The following is a 22,000-nucleotide window of genomic DNA, read 5'->3' as shown; positions in this document are numbered from 1 at the left end:
TGTGGTATACCGGGGTCAACGTGCTGTCAATGGATTGAACCAAGGCATGTGAAGCGCCCGGAGTAAACCAAGGAAAGTTTTGTGGGACCTGGATGTGGAAAGGGAGCTGTGGTTTCGGTGCAGCTAGAGACTGAGTGTGAACGAATGTGGCCTTTGTTGTATTTTCCTGGTGCTACCTCGCGCGCATGCGGGGGGAGGGGGTTGTCATTTCATGTGTGGCAGGGTGTCAACGGGAATGAATACAGGGAGCAAGTATGAATTATGTATGTATGTGTTGAAATGTATAGGTACGTATATGTGCGTGTGTGGACATGTATGTATATACATGTGCATGTGGGTGGGTTGAACCATTCTTTCATCTGTTCCCTTTCACTTAAAACACATTCAGTGATCCTGTGGAAAATGTATGACTGTTGGAAAACCCTGTGCTATGTATCAGTTTGTGAGGAAAGTAAAGAATGACGTGAGACATGCCGAGAAGTAAGCTACTTTGATATTGATTTTAGTGAGATTTCAAGAGGAGGAGGGAGGCCTGTACTTAATTTTCTCTTTATGTGATCATGGGGCGATGGAGGACTTATTATAAGTAAAGAGCTAGAATATTTCCAAAGAAAATGCACCTAAAATATCTTTCCCACAAGTAATGTGAAAGCAGAAGTATTTCTAAATATATCTAGGTTATTCACCACCAACAGTGTGTCTGTGTATTAGGAGTAGAGTGGACAACTAATTTCAACAAAAAGATAAGCAAATACTGCTATATCCTTCACACACTTGCCCATCAATTTCCTCCAAACTGATTCTCAGTGAGGAAGATGCAATGTTTCTAAATAAATTCATGTTATTTACTACCATCGCTGTGCTTGTGTTTGATATGAAGGTACAGTGCAAAATAAAGCTCAACAGACACAATGAAACATCTTTACATCCTGATTGCATGTGATCCACAGTTGTCCCATTCGTAAGTCTCAACAATTCTAAAGGAAAAAATAACAATACATGAAGCAGTGAAAGGTTTGGCAAGTATGAAATCTACAATAATAACATAGCAACGACAAGGGCCCATCTATGAAATGGAAAAGTTGTTGATGCTATGGATAGAAGACCAAATTAAAAAACGTGTACCACTAAGCTTACTAACAATTCAGGTGAAGGATAGAACTCTTTGAGACTTTGAAGGAGGAAGCAGGAGAGGATTACATTGAGAACTTCACAGCAATTCATGGTTCAATAGCTTTAAAAGATATAGCTTGGACAATGATCAAGACACAGGTGAAGCAGCAAGCACAGATGAAGGGGCTGCCGAAAAGTTCATTGAAAATTTGAATGAATCAATCCGTAAACTGAGTTTGAGTTTGACTGAGTTTGGTAAAGTGTGTGAAAGAAGAAAGCTGAGAGTAAATGTGAATAAGAACAAGGTTATTAGGTACAGTAAGGTTGAGGGACAAGTCAGTTGGGAGGTAAGTTTGAATGGAAAAAAATTGGAGAAAGTGAAGTGTTTTAGATATCTGGGAGTGGATTTGGCAGTGGATGGAACCATGGAAGTGGAAGTGAATCATAGGGTGGGGGAGGGGGCGAAAGTTCTAGGAGCGTTGAAGAATGTGCGGAAGTCGAGAACGTTATCTTGGAGAGCAAAAATGGGTATGTTTGAAGGAATAGTGGTATCAACAATGATACATGGTTGTAAGGCATGGGCTATAGAGAGAGTTGTACGGAGGAGGGTGGGTGTGCTGGAAATGAGATGTTTGAGGACAATATGTGGTGTGAGGTGGTTTGATCGAGTGAGTAATGAAAGGGTAAGAGAGATGTGTGGCAATAAAAAGAGTGTGGTTGAGAGAACAGAAGAGGGTGTTTTGAAAATGGTTTGGTCACATGGAGAGAATGAGTGAGGAAAGATTGACAAAGAGGATATATGTGTCAGAGATGGAGGGAACGAGGAGAAATGGGAGACCAAATTGGAGGTGGAAAGATGGAGTGAAAAGGATTTTGAGTGATCGGGGCCTGAACATGCAGGAGGGTTAAAGGCGTGCAAGGAATAGAGTGAATTGGATCGATGTGGTATACCGGGGTCGACGTGCTGTCAGTGGATTGAACAAGGGCATGTGAAGCGTCTGGGGTAAACCATGGAAAGTTCTGTGGGGCCTGGATGTGGAAAGGGAGCTGTGGTTTTGGTGCATTATACATGACAGCTAGAGACTGAGTGTGAACGAATGTAGCACGATGTCTTTTTCTAGCGCTACCTCATGCACATGCAGGGGGAGGGGGTTGTTATTTCGTGTGTGGCAGGGTGGCGACGGGAATGAATGAAGGACAGACAGTATGAATTATATACATGTGTATATATGTATATGTCTCTGTGTGTATACATATGTATACGGTGAGATGTATAGGTATGTATATGTGCGTGTGTGGACGTGTATGTGGGTGGGTTGGGCCATTCTTTCGTCTGTTTCCTTGCCCTACCTCACTAACGGGGAGACAGCGACAAAGTATAATAAAATAAATAATAATGCAATCCGTAAACTAAAAAATCTTAAATGAAAGGTAAAATGAAACTACAGACTCAAGTAATAAAGCTGGTTAATAAAAAACGAGATAATCATGATAGAAATTGAGCAGGATAAAAGAATGCTGTACAGGTATACAAATTCTACATGCCATGCCTCAGGAGTCCCTTACATTTTTACAAGATTCCTGCAACATTCAGAAAGCTGGCCATATCCACCAATTGGGACCAGATGTCATAAAGTGTTGTAATGTTGTGTGTGCATCTATGTGCAAAGAGTATATATCCCTGAGGTTGGGGAGAAAGAATTTTACCTCCAGAGACATAAATTTGTTGAGTATACCTGGAAAATTATATGGGAGGGTATCAAGTGAAAGGGTTAAGGCATGCACAGAGAATCAGACCTGGGGAGGAGCAGTGTGGTTCCAGAAGTGATAGGGGATGTGTGGATCAGGTGTCTGCTTTGAAGAATGTGTGTGAGAAATACTTACAAAAATGGATGGATTTGTATGTGGCATTTATGAATCTTTGTGGAAGGTTTTGTGAATATATGTTATGGGAGGTAAGCTGCTGGAAGCAGAGAAGTTTTTATCAAGGCTGTAAGGGGTAGGTGCATGCAGGAAAAGTGACTGGTTCCCAGTGAAGGTCAGCCTGTGGCAATAGTGTGCAAATTGTTTCCATGTGTGTGTGTGTGTGTGTGTGTGCGTGTGTGTGTGTAATATCTGTAAAATTACTAATCAGGCAAATTCATTGATTACTTTGTTGATAAAAGAATAAAAGCAAAATGACAATAATTCAATCAATATTTAAAGCAGAACAATAAATATAAGACATAAATGAAAGCTAAATTGTCCTATCTTAAATTAGGTAACAGTTGAGCAGTAGCCCCTTTGTGAGTATTACAAGGATAAGTTTACTTTTATGCTGTTTATCTCTCATTTTGTGAGGATAAAAACATCTGTGAATGGTACAAAAACCTTAAATGCTTAGGAAAAAACTGGATGCTAATACATCATACATATCCTAAAACAATACTAACAAGCAAGGGCTGTTAAATATACGGTTATAAGATTCAGGTGCCAAGGTTGTAAATGTCTACATTCAGTCTGCATGTCTTTTGAATAATGTGAACAAGTTGGGGCTGAGTCACAATGATATTTATGTGTCCTTGCTCCTGACTTCCTACAGTTCCCAGGGTTTTTCTTATTCATTCCACCACAGGCCAGCTATGGCATATTTGACATAGATGATAATCTAAACAACAATCAAATGGCTCAACTACAGTAAAGTGAGGAGTGGGTAACAAGAGTGTGGTCACCTTGGGAACATAGGCACGGAGTGTGGAATGGGTCTCCTTGGGAACATGAAGCTTCAGCAGCTGTACTCCAGCAGGGAGTTGGTAATCCATGTGCCGCTCCTCCAGCACTCCGCTCTGAAGAGGTCAATGATCATTTTAGTTTCTCTACATAAAATTTTAAAAAATGCATGAGTTTTATAAAATGAATTTCATCTCTGTATTCTGTATCAAATGAGAATGAGATCTATTGTCTAACTATATTACAAAATACTTGAACTAAGAAACTCACTCTATTCAAAAACACCTGCTGCCCACAAGAAGGTATTTTCAAAATCACACACATTAGTAAGTGTATGAAATTTTGCCACACTTTTCCTAGAGCATCTATTTAACAGTAAGTGCAAATCATAATTTCCAGTCTTTTCTTGGTATAAATCCCATTTTCTTTATTTGACTACTGCTCTGATTCCTATTTTCTTATGATTGAAGTTACATATTTTCTCTACTTCCATTACCAGTTATTTTCTTTGTTATGCTCCCATCCTTACCTTCTGATTGTGGAGTGGTAGAGAAGCAAGGATGTGTGTCAGGTCACTGTTCATCTGAGAATTGAGTACCCTGTGGAGGACAAGACCAATCAGTACGATGGACAGCTTCAGAAGCCCTGGTCATGATAAACTTACACACACATCACACATGAGATGCAGTACCAACTGGTGTTTCAGCACTTACACATAATTTCTTACAAGGACTAATCCATATTAGGGCACATACACCATTTTTCTGTAATACTCTTCTTCCCGAATATGATCACAGACTTACTTCTGATTCCAGCTTAGAAGTACTCTTACAGGTTAAAACTAAGATGGGCCTAAGTTTAACTATGAGCAATTAAATATAATTTTCCTCTAAACATAGTGTAATTTGCCTATTCAATAACCTATTTGTGCCATATGAGGAAGGAGTTTTACACTTGATGGGCCCCATCTCTTGAATATTCTCTACTAACATGCACCTTCCTAAATTCATATATGCTGTCTGCGTCTGCTTTAATCATGTCCTTATTCATTCTATTCCATTCATCCATCACTCTCATATTATAAAAGTAATTCTTTACATCTTTTCTAAAAAGTCTTGCTTAATTTCACTTGATGTCCTCTGGTGGCTCTATCTCTACATCTCTTGAAGAACTGCTCACTGTCCATGTCACTGATTTGTTTTGAAATTTAAAGGCTGTTATCAGGTTATCCCTTACTCATCTCTCTTTCAGGGTGGGCAAATTTCAAGTCTTTATCCTTTCTATGTAACTTACCTCTCTTAGTTCTTGTACAATCTTTCTTGCCTTCCCCTGGAGCTTCTCTATTAGCTCTTTGTGATTCTTTAAGTGAGGAGACCAAACCTAAGAAGTATATTCTAGTTTTGGTCTTATGTGTGATCTAAACAGCTTGATAAAATATTTTCTTATTTATATACTTGAAAGCTATTTTGATATTTGCCAGATGGCAGTGTATCTCCTTTATTATTCTCCCAATGATATATCTGGGACAATGCTGACTCCCAGGTCCTTCTCACAAACTGAATCTTGAAACTTATTTACTACTCTGGAGTAAGAGAAGCATGAAAACTTAAAAAAAAAAAAAAAAAAGCCTAAAAGACTCCCTCGACATTACCCAAAGTCTGGGTCATGATAACATACATGAAGACTTCTAACTCCTACAATGTTCCTTGTGAAGACTTGCATATGAATATAATTTGTACATTAGCATAATTATGTTTACTGTGTAAAGAATAAAGACATTTTTCAAACCTCATATTCTGAAGACTATTACTATGCAGGGACGGTGACTAATGTTAGATAAGGCAGACTCCATACTCCATTGCTCTTGTTCAACTGCACTTTCTTCAGAAAATTATGTGCTTTACTTAAGGCAACTTTGGGGATCTAGTGCAGTGGGGTAATTGCCCATTTGCACAGTACAGATACGAGTTCAGCACTTATGAGGTCCCATTTCATGAACTTTTTCAACTATCTTATAACTGTTTATGCTTTTCTAAACTTCCTGGTCTCCTTTCTTAAAGGCAGGTGTAATAATTGCTCTCTTCTCCCTTTGTGCTTCACCTCCCTGCAGTGGCATCTTGAATATTTCAAGCAGCCTACTGAGTCAATTTGTGCACTTCATAAGGAGAAACTTCATGAGAATGTGAGCCTTATAAAAGTCAATGCCCTTTAGCAGTGCATCTGTCTTTTCAAATAAATTTCAGTGTTTCAAAGACCTCTTTCCCATTTCATCTCAGCGATTTTGGAGCACATTATGAAAACACTTTCACACATGTCATTCAGAACCTAACATATCTTTACATAATCCTCTACAACTCTTCCCTCTTTTATTGACACTGCTTCTGATGATTGAATGGAAAAGTTCTGTGATAATCTTCAATATCATCCACAATATTCTTTCAAACTTTTCTCTTTTCACCTATGTTATTCTACTATAGTTATTTCTAGCTCTCTTATACCTTTTAAATACCAGCTGGTGGTAATGCTGTTTCTTCACGTCTATCTAGACACTGCTGGATCATCTAATCAGCATGCTGGGCCAGATGGATCACCTAATATGCATCCTGGAACCACTGGATCACCTTACATGTATTCTGGGATTCTTGTTTGCATATCACGAAAATCAACTACACAGAATCTCACTGAACATACTGCTGAATGACAAGGCATCCAAAAAAGATGAGTTACAGCATGCAATTATCATTTAATATGAAGGCTTGCCAGATGATCCCAAAGAAAATTCACAAAGCAAATAAGAGATACATGACACAATTAAATGAAATAAAAAGAAATATCTCTCAAATTCCTGTTTCAATCCAAGAAATCTCCTTCAGAGGAAAGTGATCCTTCAGGAGATACTTTCACTCACCTGTCTTTATGCATAGTGACACCTGCCAGGACCCCTGGCTGCTGCTGGCACACCTCCACTAGCTGCTGTGCCCTCAGGAAAACGCCGCCCCCGCTCTGCAAGGAGTCCGAAGTCAAATCTAAGTGACATGGGCAAGAGGAGGATGAGTGAGGATCATGGGTGAGGACCAGGTGAAGGAAAAGGTCCACACTAGAGGAACAATTGAGAGTAGATACAAAAGATGATGACCAGGCTAGGAAGACAGACCACAGGAAAAGCAAGTACTGGAAAAGAGTTACAGAGGAAAACAAATTGAAGTAAATGAACTAAAAACTAGAACAAGATGGAAAGAGACTTGATGATGGAAGAGCACCAACATTTGATGACCTGATGAGGGTTGGGACTGCAAGGGAGGATCAGGGCAAGGGAAGGAATTGACCACATAGAATGATGACATGCCAGATAGATACTAAAGGGAGGATATGGTGGGAAAAATCAAAGAAGAGGACTAGGTGCCTGGCAGGGGAAAATCAGGTTGGGGAGAAAGATGAATGAAGAGGATCAGACAATGATGAGAGACAACAGAAAAAGATTGGTTGAAGGAAAGTGACCACCAGAGAAGATCAGGCAAAAGAGGAAGTGACTATCAACAAGGAATAACTGAAGGAGAATCATAACAGAGAACAGTAAAATATACATGTCAAATACTCTTTAGCTAAAACAGTAATATGAGGAGAGTATCTGAATGACATCAGTGGTCGAGGAAGATGCCTAAAATACATTTCAGATCATACCAATTTCCTTTAGGATAATAGATAATCATTATCTTTTTTTTTATTAAACTTGATCGCCATTTCCTGCATTAGTGAGGTAGCACCAGGAACAGATGAAGAAAGGCCACATCCACTCACATCCATTCTCCAGCTGTCATGTGCAATGCACTGAAGCCACAGCTCTCTATCCACAACCACGCCCCACAAAATTTTCTATGGTTTACCCCAGACATTTAATGTGAAATGTTTCAGTCAAATGATAGCATTTTGACACATCCCATCATTCCTATTCACTCTACCCCTTGCATGCTTTTCATCCTCCTGCATATTCAAGCCCGAATAGCTCAAAACCTTTTTTACTCCATCCTTACATCTCCAATTTGGTCTCCCTGTTCTTGTTCCCTCAATTTCTTACTCATTCATCCTCTTTATCAAACATTCCTCACTGATTCTCTTAATATGACCACACCATTTCAGCACATCCTCTACATCTCTGTCAACCACATTCTTTATTACCACACATCTCTTACTCTTTCATTACCTACTCGATTGAACCACCTCACACTTCATACTGTCCTCAAACACTTCATTTCCAACACATCCACCTTCCCTCATACAGCCTTATCTATAGCCCATGCCTTGCATCCATATAATACTGATGGGATTACTATATACTGTCACATATACCTATTTATGCCCTCCAAAATAACATTCTCTCTTCCTCACATTCTTTAGCAAACCCAAAACCTTTACCCCCCCTCACCCATCATCTGACACACTTGTGCTTCAATAGTTCCATTCACTGTCCTGTGCACCCCTAGTATCAAAAACACCTCAGTTCCCCCCTCCAAGTTTTCTCCATTTAAACTCATACCCCAGCTTACCTGTCCCTCAACCCTCCTAAATCTCATAACCTTGCTTTCATTCACATTCATTCTCAACAACCTCCTTTCACACACTCTTCTAAACTTATCCACCAACTTCTGCAGATTGTCACTCGAATCCCCCACCAGTGCTGTATCATCAACAAACATCAAATGAATCACTTCTCAGACCCTCTCATCCCTCGCAGACTACATACTTGACCCTCTCTCCAAGACTCGCATTTACCTCCTTCACCATCCCATCCACAAACAAACCAAACAACCATGGTGACATCACACACCCCTGCTGCGAACCATTCGTGCTCCTCTATTCCTCCCTGCACAAATGCCTTAATATGTAATCAAATAATGCCTGGTGACCATTTCTCTGACTCACATATGCATACTTGTGTATGTCCCTCTTTTTAAACCATGTATTCCCAATCACTGGTCACCATTTCCATTCATAATATTGAAAATCCCATGCCCCCCAATTATACTCTCAACTTCTACATTACTCACCTTCACATTTAAATCATCCATTACTAACACCTGGTCTCTTACATCAAAACTACTAACCCACTAACTCAATTGCTCCCAAAACACTTGCCTTTCATAATCTTTGTTCTCACGACTATTGCATAAACACTAATAACCATCAATCTCTCGCTATCCACTTTCATTTCTACCCACATCAGTTTAGAATTTACTTCTTTACATTCTTGAGCACATTCCCACAACTGCTTCAGAAGTAGTGCTACTCCTTCCTTAGCTTTCATCCTTTCATCAACCCCTGACTTTACTTCTAAGACATTTCTAAACCATTCTTCCCTTTTACCCTCGAGCTTTGATTCACTTAGAGCCAGCACACACAGGTCCCTTTCCTCAAACTTACCACTTATCTGTCCCCTCATTTCATCATGGTCACATCCACACACATTTAGAAACCCCATCCTGAGCCTTGGAGGATGATGAAGGCTAAATGCTTGGTTCATTCTATTCCTTCTTTAGCTGGCATTTACAATATGCAGGGAATACAGAGGTAGAATTACCTCAGAAATCACTTTATAATAATTTGCTTATTACATAAATCAACTGTAATGCAAAATTTCTTAATAAATAAGCTAAATGTAAATCATACTGTATACTAAACTGAAAAATGTGACAATAATGAAAGAACAGGTAAAGACAGTTAGGTTTTTGTGCATCTGGTAAAAAGTATGCTGCATCTTTTTAAAGTATCCAACATGGTATGTGCAAAGACAGGCTCTATTGTGGACCTCTCCGATGAACAGACAAATAAAGATTATGAGAAGAGTATGCCCACTTGTAAAAAAGAGAGTGCTTAGAAGACCTTGTTTGATGAAAATACAAGACAAAGCAAAGGTTCAGTGGGAGGAGGTACAAGGGATATGCTAGATTGGGATCATCAAAAGTAGATTGTAAACTGTTGACAACAGCTGCCCAAGGTGCTACTACTGTTCTGACCCTTGAGCATTAACGTGGAGCCTAGAATCATCTTACACCCTCTACATTAGGACTGCTGGTCTTATTTTCTGTCTTCACCAAAACTGAACTACCAGGCTAATCCTACCACCTTTCCTTACTAACATCAAACTTCTGTATGGCTCAAATTTCACTTGGTGCTAAAAATCTCCACGTTCCTGCCCGACTCTACTGCCAATGAGTATGAAAGGCTTAGACAGTAGTTGTGGTAGCCCTCTCCCATGACCATTCTCTCTCTAATAGACCTGTCTTTTTTCTACTCACTGTGCTAAGAATTTTGATCTTTCTAATAACCTCTCTCTTCTGTCAAACACTATCTGTTTAGCACCTCATCTAATATCGCAACTCTCAGAGACCCATTTGTCTAATGATGTTCTTACTACCCCTATTCTCACATGCAACTATAATCTCCACTCATGATTCCAGGTCACAGGTGATGTCTGTGCACACCTTGATAACTCTGTGTCCCCAAACTTTGATGTTATCTGGTTCAAGGTCTGTCTCCCAGCTACCACTGTTTTGCCTTCTGTTCCCCTAATTCTAAATGATTTGTAACTTTCTTTAACTATCTCAACTTCTGCCATGAGTTCATGACATCCTCTTATTTCAATGTTTATGAGAGAGAGAGAGAGAGAGAGAGAGAGAGAGAGAGAGAGAGAGAGAGAGAGAGAGAGAGAGAGAGAGACAGAGAGCTTATATTCTCCATTCTCAATGATCAAAAGCAAATCATCACCCACCCTACCCATACTCCTGACTGCTATGACAACTCTCCTAATATTCCGGATCTGTTTCTCACCTCTAATCCTTCACGCTATAGTTACAAAATCTTGCCCTTAATCTGCTTTCCATCTGATCACCAGCATGGCTTCTGTAAGGTGAGATCCACTGGTGATATCCTTTCTAATTTTATTCATGTCTGGTCATCATGTGAAATTTTTTTCTAAGAAATCCTATATAATTTCCCTTGATATCTAAAGCTTTTGGATATATCTCTAAGCTCCCCTCTATTGGCTTTCTTCCCTCACTTTGCTCCCTCATATCTAGTTTCCTCTCTGGCTAATCCATCTCTGTGGTTGTTGATGAATCAAATTCTCCCCCTCTCTTCATCAACAGCAGTGTCCTCAAGATTCCCTCCTGTCCTCTATACTTTTTCTTCATTTTATCAATGACTTCCTTTCTTTTACAAGTAACCAAACGTGCTCAAATGCTGACGACTCAACACTGCCTTCATCTGTATCCTTCAAATCTACTCCTTCTCTCACTTGATCTGCATCCCATCTCAACACAACTTCCTTAATAAACTCAGAATTGGACAGGATATCACAATGGAGTAGAAAAAAATCTGGTTAAGTTTAAAGCCTCCAAGACCTAATTTCTGCCCATCTTCTATCAGCCTTCCTCTTTGATGGATCTGTGATTCTGTCTCTTGACTCAATGAACATACTTGGTATTGCTGTGATATCCATGTTATTTTTGTAACCCCACATTACGGAAATAGTTACGTCTGCCTCTAAGAAACTGGGAGTCATGTTCAGACGTCAAAATTTCTTTTCTACAGAACATTTGCTCCAGTTATACAAAGGACTGATCCACCCTCGAATGGAGTACTGCTGACACAGCTGGGTTGGTTCTAGCTCTGTATCCTTGTTTGACAGGTTGCTTCTAAAGCAATCCCACTTATAAACAATCCCAGGCTAACTTCAAACTGGACTGACTAGCCCTAAGCAACAATGTAGGTTCACTTTCTCTTTCCTATAGGTTTTACTTTGGATTCTTATTCTGAGGGCCGGCTGCTTGTGTGCCCCCACTATCAGCTAGACCATGCAATACATCAAGCTACTCCATCACATAATTACTGTAAGGCTATTGGTGACTCTTGGATGGGTCTTGTTGATAACTGTTTCTTTCCCTAAAATTGAAAGTTTTAGAACTCTGCATGCATTCATGTCTTTCCCAATAACTATGACCTAGAATACTTTTAAAAGACAGGTTTTTGACTGACTTCAAATTTTTGTAAGTACTTTTCCTCTTCTTTTTTTCTACTCTTTCCTTAACCTCTCTATATTTCAATTAAGACCTGGCCTTTTGTCCATGACTGGAACCTTGCGAAAAAAAAAACTGTGCCAAAAAAAGATTGTCTTATCAGTAGAAGAGTTTGATTTATTGACCTGGCCAGAAAAAAGGAGGAAAGGTTAAATTGTAGAAATCTCTGGAGATGCTTTTGCTTAAAGACCAGAGAAATTTATCAGTACAAGAAGAGGTCATGTCAGCACACTTTTTTTTTACGGAGGTATGCTCAACTTTACCAATAACATCTCTGCAATGATTCCAAATAAAAAAAACTCAGAGTAAGTTTCTGGTGAGGAGATGAGTTTCATGCCTGGTACGCTCTGAATATGGTAGAAGAAACAATGTATGACTCTACTCCAGCCAAGATGCCCTCCACTACTTTCCAAGAAAAGTTAACATAAAAACAGGGCAATGAAAACTACTGAGCCTTTCAGAGTACCAACACTGGAGTTTCAAGTGGACAAGTCTGGATGGAAACCACAGAGATAAGGTTGTGGCTGGAAGATCCTAAGGGGAAGAAATGGGGTATGAACAGTGGGAAGGTTTAGAGATCAAAGGGGACAACTGTGCTGAGAAAGTGGTAGTGAAGGCCAAATGTATTTGTTGGGCATTCAAATGTTTGCTAGTGATCATTAAGGAAGGAAAAGGAAAGGGCCATGACTCCCATAGGAATATCTTGAGCGCAGCCAAGCCAGTATTCATGCTATAAATTGAATTCCCATTCAAAGAGGATTTCAGCAAGCTGATGTGAAGACACCAACAATTTGTGGCAGGAGGCTGAATTGCTGAGATGTAAATAAACAGGGAAATTGTGTGGCAATTACTTGAAATACATGGGCAAAGGTTAAAAAGATGAAGAAATTCTGAGTCCAATGGCTTTCAAGCTGGGAGACTCAAGATTCAAGAGGAGAGCAACAGGTGTTTTAGTAACAGTAAGCAAAAACAAGGGTCAAACTTATAGATAAAGACTTGAAAGTTGAGAAGAGAGGCAGCCTTGGAGAGTTAGATTTGAGAGGAAGGAAGATCAGATGAGGAAGTATACATAAAGTTCTCAACTTTTTTTTCTTTTATATATATGTATATAAACATAAATGTTACAGAAATAAATAGTGAAAGAGCCAGGTCTAGGTAGAGGTAAGGTGTGTTCAAGTTTACATGAGGTGAAGTTAGCCATGACCAGGTTTCTCTGGGCCACAAAGAGGATCCTACCTTCGGCAGCTGGACGGAGGGAACAGCGTTGAAGATCCTGTGTAGAAGCATAAGCGACCCCTCTTCCTCCTCCTCCCTCTGAGTAGTTCCTCCCCCCTCTCCCTGGATGCCCCCCTCAGAGGCCTCAGTAGCAGGAGAGGGGGTGCTTGAGGAAGTGCTACAGGGGGATGCAACTGGCAAATCCTCGCCAAAGTCTGCATCAGGTATGGCATGGGGCAACAAGGCATCTAGAACCTGTGTGAGCCTATTTTGGGAGACATTTAAAAAACAGTTCATGCAAATTATCAAATAAATTTAGTGTAAATAAATATATACATATATATATGTGTACACTGAGATGTATAGGTATGTATATTTGCGTGTGTGTATGTATATACATGTGTTTGGGAGTGGGTTGGGCCATTTCTTTCGTCTGTTTCCTTGTGCTACCTCGCAAACGCGGGAGACAGCGACAAAGCAAAATAATAATAATAATAAAAATATATATATATATATATATATATATTCAGTGAAGGGCACAAATGGGGAGGTGATAACAAGGTAGTGGTGATGTGAGAAGGAGATGGAGTGAGTATTTTGAAGGTTTGTTGAATGTGTTTAATGATAGAGTGGCAGATATAGGGTGTTTTGGTCGAGGTGGTGTGCAAAGTGAGAGGGTTAGGGAAAATGATTTGGTAAACAGAGAGGAGGTAGTAAAAGCTTTGCGGAAGATGAAAGCCGGCAAGGCAGCAGGTTTGGATGGTATTGCAGTGGAATTTATTTAAAAAGGGGGTGACTGTATTATTGACTGGTTGGTGAGGTTATTTAATGTATGTATGACTCATGGTGAGGTGCCTGAGGATTGGCGGAATGCTTGCATAGTGCCATTGTACAAAGGCAAAAGGGATAAGAGTGAGTGCTCAAATTACAGAGGTATAAGTTTGTTGAGTATTCCTGGTAAATTATATGGGAGGGTATTGATTGAGAGGGTGAAGGCATGTACAGAGCATCAGATTGGGGAAGAGCAGTGTGGTTTCAGAAGTGGTAGAGGATACGTGGATCAGGTGTTTGCTTTGAAGAATGTATGTGAGAAATACTTAGAAAAGCAAAGGGATTTGTATGTAGCATTTATGGATCTGGAGAAGGCATATGATAGAGTTGATAGAGATGCTCTGTGGAAGGTATTAAGAATATATGGTGTGGGAGGCAAGTTGTTAGAAGCAGTGAAAAGTTTTTATCGAGGATGTAAGGCATGTGTACGTGTAGGAAGAGAGGAAAGTGATTGGTTCTCAGTGATTGTAGGTTTGCGGTAGGGGTGTGTGATGTCTCCATGGTTGTTTAATTTGTTTATGGATGGGGTTGTTAGGGAGGTGAATGCAAGAGTTTTGGAAAGAGGGGCAAGTATGAAGTCTGTTGGGGATGAGAGAGCTTGGGAAGTGAGTCAGTTGTTGTTCGCTGATGATACAGCGCTGGTGGCTGATTCATGTGAGAAACTGCAGAAGCTGGTAACTGAGTTTGGTAAAGTGTGTGAAAGAAGAAAGTTAAGAGTAAATGTGAATAAGAGCAAGGTTATTAGGTACAGTAGGGTTGAGGGTCAAGTCAATTGGGAGGTAAGTTTGAATAGAGAAAAACTGGAGGAAGTAAAGTGTTTTAGATATCTGGGAGTGGATCTGGCAGCGGATGGAACCATGGAAGCAGAAGTGGATCATAGGGTTGGGGAGGGGGCGAAAATCCTGGAAGCCTTGAAGAATGTGTGGAAGTCGAGAACATTATCTCGGAAAGCAAAAATGGGTATGTTTGAAGGAATAGTGGTTCCAACAATGTTGTATGGTTGCGAGGCGTGGGCTATGGATAGAGTTGTGCGCAGGAGGATGGATGTGCTGGAAATGAGATGTTTGAGGACAATGTGTGGTGTGAGGTGGTTTGATCGAGTAACGTAAGGGTAACAGAGATGTGTGGAAATAAAAAGAGCGTGGTTGAGAGAGCAGGAGAGGGTGTTTTGAAATGGTTTGGGCACATGGAGAGAATGAGTGAGGAAAGATTGACCAAGAGGATATATGTGTCGGAGGTGGAGGGAACGAGAAGAAGTGGGAGACCAAATTGGAGGTGGAAAGATGGAGTGAAAAAGATTTTGTGTGATCGGGGCCTGAACATGCAGGCGGGTGAAAGGAAGGCAAGGAATAGAGTGTATTGGATCGATGTGATATACCGGGGTTGACGTGCTGTCAGTGGATTGAATCAGGGCATGTGAAGCGTCTGGGGTAAACCATGGAAAGCTGTGTAGGTATGTATATTTGCGTGTGTGGACATATGTATATACATGTGTATGGGGATGGGTTGGGCCATTTCTTTCGTCTGTTTCCTTGCGCTACCTCGCAAACGCGGGAGACAGCAAAAAAAAAAAAAAAAAAAAAAAAAAAAAAAAAAAATATATATATATATTTATTTATCTATTTGCGAGGTAGCGCAAGGAAACAGACAAAAGAAATGGCCAAACCCACCCCCCTACACATGCATATACATACACGTCCACACACGCAAATATACATACCCATACATCTCAATGTACACATATATATACACACACAGACACATACATATACACACATGCACACAATTCACACTGTCTGCCTTTATTCATTCCCATCGCCACCTCGCCACACATGGAATAACATCCCCTCCCCCCTCATGTGTGCGAGGTAGCGCTAGGAAAAGACAACAAAGGCCCCATTCGTTCACACTCAGTCTCTAGCTGCACCGAAACCACAGCTCCCTTTCCACATCCAGGCCCCACACATCTTTCCATGGTCGACCCCGGTATACCACATCGATCCAATTCACTCTATTCCTTGCCCGCCTTTCACCCTCCTGCATGTTCAGGCCCCGATCACTCAAGATCTTTTTCACTCCATCTTTCCACCTTCAATTTGGTCTCCCACTTCTCCTCGTTCCCTCCACCTCCGACACATATATCCTCTTGGTCAATCTTTCCTCACTCATTCTCTCCATGTGCCCAAACCATTTCAAAACACCCTCTTCTGCTCTCTCAACCACACTCTTTTTATTTCCACACATCTCTCTTACCCTTACATTACATACTCGATCAAACCACCTCACACCACACATTGTCCTCAAACATCTCATTTCCAGCACATCCATCCTCCTGCGCACAACTCTATCCATAGCCCACGCTTCGCAACCATACAACATTGTTGGAACCACTATTCCTTCAAACATACCCATTTTTGCTTTCCGAGATAATGTTCTCGACTTCCACACATTCTTCAAGGCTCCCACGATTTTCGCCCCCTCCCCCACCCTATGATTCACTTCCGCTTCCATGGTTCCATCCGCTGCCAGATCCACTCCCAGATATCTAAAACACTTTACTTCCTCCAGTTTTTCTCCATTCAAACTTACCTCCCAATTGACTTGACCCTTAACCCTACTGTACCTAATAACCTTGCTCTTATTCACATTTACTCTTAACTTTCTTCTTTCACACACTTTACCAAACTCAGTCACCAGCTTCTGCAGTTTCTCACATGAATCAGCCACCAGCGCTGTATCATCAGCGAACAACAACTGACTCACTTCCCAAGCTCTCTCATCCCCAACAGACATCATACTTGCCCCTCTTTCCAAAACTCTTGCATTCACCTCCCTAACAACCCCATCCAGAAACATTTTAAACAACCATGGAGACATCACACACCCCTGCCGCAAACCAACATTCAATGAGAACCAATCACTTTCCTCTCTTCCCACTCGCACACATGCCTCACATCTCGATAAAAACTTTTCACTGCTTTTAACAACTTGCCTCCCACACCATATATTCTTAATACCTTCCACAGAGCATCTCTATCAACTCTATCATATGCCTTCTCCAGATCCATAAATGCTACATACAAATCCATTTGCTTTTCTAAGTATTTCTCACATACATTCTTCAAAGCAAACACCTGATCAACACATCCTCTACCACTTCTGAAACCACGCTGTTCTTCCCCAATCTGATGCTAAGAACATGCCTTCACCCTCTCAATCAATACCCTCCCATATAATTTCCCAGGAATACTCAACAAACTTATACCTCTCTAATTTGAGCACTCACCTTTATCCCCTTTGTCTTTGTACAATGGCACTACACATGCATCTTATCATTATACTTTGTTGCTGTCTCCCTTATTAGCTAGGTAGCGCAAGGAAATGACGAAAGAATGGCCCAACCCACCCACATACAAACGTATATACATACACGTCCACACACGCACATATACATACCTATACATCTCAACGTCTATATATACATATACACACACAGACATATACATACATACACATGTACATAATTCATACTGTCTGCCCTTATTCATTCCCGTTGTCAGTCACTCCGTCACATATGAAATAACAACCCCCTCCCCCTGCATGTGCACGAGGTAGCACTAGGAAAAGAACAAAGGCCACATTCGTTCACACTCAGCCTCTAGCTGTCATGTATAATGCACAGAAACCACAGCTCCCTTTCTACACCCAGGCCCCACACAACTTTCCATGGTTTACCCAAAACACTTAACATGCCATGGTTCAGTCCACTGACAGCATGTCCATCCCGGTATACCACATTGTTCCAATTCACTCTATTCCTTGCACGACTTTCACCCTCCTGCATGTTCAGGTCCTGATCACTCAAAATCTTTTTCACTCCATCTTTCCACCTCCAATTTGGTCTCCCACTTCTCGTTCCCTCCACCTCTGACACATATATCCTCTTTATCAATCTTTCCTCACTCATTCTCTCCATGTGACCGAACCATTTCAAAACATCCTCTTCTGTTCGCTCAACCACACTCTTTTTATTACCACACATCTCTCTTACCTTTTCATTACTTACTCAATCAAACCACCTCACTTCACATATTGTCCTCAAACATCTCATTTCCAACACATCCACCCTCCTCCGCACAACTCTATCTATTGCCCACACCTCAAAACCATATAACATTATTGGAACCACTATTCCTTCAAACATACCCATACTTGCTTTCCAAGATAACGTTCTCGCCTTCCACACATTTTTCAATGCTCCCAGAGCTTTCTTCATATGTTCAAACCATTTCATTTCAACACACCCTCTTCCGCTCTCTCAACCACACTCTTTTAATTTCCACACATCTCTCTTACTCTTTCATTACTTACTCAAATAAACCACCTCACACCACATATTGTCCTCAAACATTTCATTTCCAACACATCCACCCTCCTCCATGTAGCCCATGCCTTGCAACTATATTATATTGTTGGAACTACTATTCCTTCAAACATACCTATTTTTGCTCTCTGAGATAACGTTCTCTCCTTCCACAGTCTTCATCGCTCCCAGAACCTTCACCCCCTACCCCACCCTGTGACTCACTTCCACTTCCATGGTTCCATTCGCTGCTAAGTCCACTCCCAGATATCTAAAGCACTTCACTTCCAATTTTTCTCCATTCAAACTTACATCCCAACTAACTTGTCCCTCAACCCTACTGAACCTAATAACCTTGCTCTTATCAACATTTACTCTCAATTTTCTCCTGTCACACACTTTTCCAAACTCAGTCACCAACTTCTGCAGTTTCTCACTCGAATTAGCCACCAGTGCTGTATCATAAGCGAACAACAACCGACTCACTTTCCAGGCCTTCTCATTCCCAACAGACGGCATACTTGCCCTCTCTCCAAAACTCTTGCATTCACCTCCCTAACTACTCCATTCATAAACAAATCAAACAACTATGGGGACATCACACACCTCTGCCACAGACCGACATTCACTGGGAACCAATCACTCTCCTCTCTTCCTACTCGTACACATGACTTACATCTTTGACAAAAACTTTTCACTGCTTCTAGCCGCTTACCTCCCACACCATATACTCTTAAGACCTTCCACAAAGCATCTCTAACAACCTTATCATATGTCTTCTCCAGATCCATAAATGCTGCATACAAATCCATCTGCTTTTCTAAGTATTTCCTACACATATTCTTCAAAGCAAACACTTAATTCACAAATCCTTTACCACTTCTGAAACCACAATGCTCCTCCCCAATCTAATGCTCTGTACATGCCTTCAACCTCTCAATCAATAATCTCTCATACAATTTTCCAGGAATACTCAACAAACTTATGCCTCTGTAGTTTGAACACTCACCTTTATCCACTTTCCTTTTGTACAATGGCACTATGCATGCATTCCACCAATCCCCAGGCACTTCACCATGATCCATATACACAATGAATATCCTTACCAACCAATCAACAATACAGTCACCCTCTTTCTTAATAAATTCAACTGCAATACCATCCAAACCCACCACCTTGCTGGACTTCATCTTCCACAAAGCTTTCACTACCTCTTCTCTCTTAACCTAACCATTCTCCCTGACCCTCTCACTTCGTACACCAACCCGACAAAACACCTTGCATCGGCCACTCTGTCATCAACCATATTCAACAAACCTTCAAAATACTCACTCCTTCTCCTTCTCACTTATTCACTACCTGATATTATGAAACACAAGTAGGGGAGAGAAATGTTTGATAACAATGAATATATCAAGGACCCCCTATCATTCTAGGCTAGAAGATAAGGAAAAGAAGCTGTAATATACAGATTAATAAACAAAATACGATGTTGGTATCATCATTTACCAAATTAATGCCTTTGACAAAAATGTCAGAAACAAGTATTTGAAATCAAACAAGTCACTCCAGGATGAGGAGTGATCTATACCTCTTCATGCCTGGCTGGCACATTGCATGGTTCTTAACTCTAAATTGCCATAAATGACACAGATGCTGAAATCAAAATGAAGAAAGATAAAAGAAAAAAGAAAGATTATGAAGCAGCCATAAAACAGAAATAATGGCTAAATGAAAAAAAAAATATGGAAAGATATCTTGGAGTTCCAGTTTGAGATTACTGAGTGATAAGAGAAATGTGGAGAGAGAAAGAACACTTTGTAAGGGATGAAAAGCATTCCAAAGAGCAAGATTAACAACATAACGTAACATATGACTACTGAAGGGACAAATGAGACTGAAGGAAAATGAGAGAAATATATAAGAAACAGAGATAGATAACTGGAGTAAAACTTAGAGCAATCCACAAGGGAAAATGAATATACTGGATATCACATGGAAAGATAAACACATGTAACTCTCTTCAATCTTCAGTAGTTGCAGCTTACATGATGTGGTGAAGAAGGTAAAGTACCTGGCAGTGACAGCTCACCTCTCGGTGAAGAGCTGCTGGTCCCAGCCGCTGGTGACCCACAAGTGAGGGAGGCCACCTGTGGAGGCATCCAGCAGCCGTGTCACCTCCAGCAGCCGTGTTCGTGCCCACTCACCGCCACGACCACACACCATCTGAGGACAGATATGCCACTTGTAACTCACTCTCTGATTAACTCAACCACACCACCTGGGTGGACATCTCATATTATATGGTGTTCTGCCTCTGTGCCCCATCCAACATACCATCTGGGAAGACGCCCCTGGAACTCACTGCATGATACCCTACTAAATCCACTCATAACAAGGAAAACACTAATGGTAATCACTAATCCACAGCCCCACCCACCCTCTTACTCCACACCATAACCAAGACATTATACTGGGAGAGCACAAACTTAAGATTGTATCTTGCCCACTCCCCCATCATGCTCACAGGATGTCTGGGAGAGAAATGCTTACAGTTCTCTCCTTTGCAACTCTCCCTAATTTCTTACTATGTCTTGACACCATCTGATGATGGTACCATCACTGACACTTCCAACCCAGTCCCCTCCACACCCACAATCCTTCTGACATCAGATCCCCACACCAGCTAATGGGAGTCAAGCCTCAGAGTCACCACATAGCATAGCCTTCCATGCAGGACTTTACACCATCTGAGTGGACTGAAGACTCACCAGCTGGCAACCCTGCAGCCTAAAAACAGGTCATTATTACCTTATATTGATCATTATGACCATCATTAATCATTGGGAAATTGCCTTATGCTGGGCTCTGTGGCTGATGTGTCCTCTCCTCCAGGGATGCCAGCTTCTGTCTTTGCCTCATCTTCTCTCTCCACCTGGTACTTTCTCTATGCCTGGTTCTCTCTCTTTGATTGATCTATTCTCTATACCTGGTCCTCTCTCTGTGCTTGGCACTCTGCCTGGTCCTCTCTCTTCCTCTGCCTGATCCTCTCTATCTGCCAAGATCTCTCTCTCTCTACCTGGTCCACTCTCCCTGCATAGTCTTCTTCCTTTCCTTAGTCTGCTCTCTCTACCCAGTCCTCTCACTCTTGCATCCCTGTTCTTAGTAACTAAGACCCATGGTGGTGTACATCTAAGTACAGGTGACCATAGTATGGTTAGATCCAATGTGCATTTCAAAACTGACACCCCTAAAACCATCACTGTTATCTCTAACTTTAAATGGGCAAATCACATGGGTTGTGCAGTGCATTAGAGTTTCACCCTTGTTGGTTCATGCCTACAGGAGTTACAGACATGTTTTAAGCGTAAGGTTATGCAACAACATGACATTCGTTCTATGCATGACAAAAACAATAAAGTCACAACTGGCTCGAATGGTTCTCTCAAGGTATCACAAGAGCTATAGGGTATAGAAATAAACTCTACAAGCTTAAAAATCAGGCAATGACACAAATCTTGCAATGCAATATAATACCATCAGGAGAGAGGTAAAAAGACATTAGGCAAGCTAAGAAAGAATTAGAAGTGAGTATTGCAAAAGACAGCAAAAGAGATCCTACAAGATTTTATAGACATATCACTAATAAGAAACACATAATGAGTGGGATATGACCCAGGGTAAATGAAGGTTGGAT

General features: G+C 40.9%; 1 protein-coding gene across 1 annotated transcript in view; it reads right to left on the bottom strand.

Moving 5' to 3' along the window:
- Positions 1 to 22,000, bottom strand: part of HPS4 (Hermansky-Pudlak syndrome 4 protein) — a 244,267-nt gene that overhangs the window by 49,315 nt on the left and 172,952 nt on the right. The window contains exons 4-8 of the mRNA XM_071685274.1: positions 20,396 to 20,529; positions 13,131 to 13,374; positions 6,731 to 6,825; positions 4,352 to 4,421; positions 3,825 to 3,938 (exon numbers count right to left, since the gene is read on the bottom strand). Coding sequence (XP_071541375.1) covers positions 3,825 to 3,938; positions 4,352 to 4,421; positions 6,731 to 6,825; positions 13,131 to 13,374; positions 20,396 to 20,529 — 657 coding nt within the window. The remainder of the gene's footprint in view (positions 1 to 3,824; positions 3,939 to 4,351; positions 4,422 to 6,730; positions 6,826 to 13,130; positions 13,375 to 20,395; positions 20,530 to 22,000) is intronic.

This window comes from Panulirus ornatus, chromosome 3, assembly GCF_036320965.1.
Source record: "Panulirus ornatus isolate Po-2019 chromosome 3, ASM3632096v1, whole genome shotgun sequence".
In the NCBI taxonomy this organism is placed as follows: domain Eukaryota; kingdom Metazoa; phylum Arthropoda; class Malacostraca; order Decapoda; family Palinuridae; genus Panulirus; species Panulirus ornatus.
This window is presented reverse-complemented; position numbering and strand designations above follow the sequence as displayed.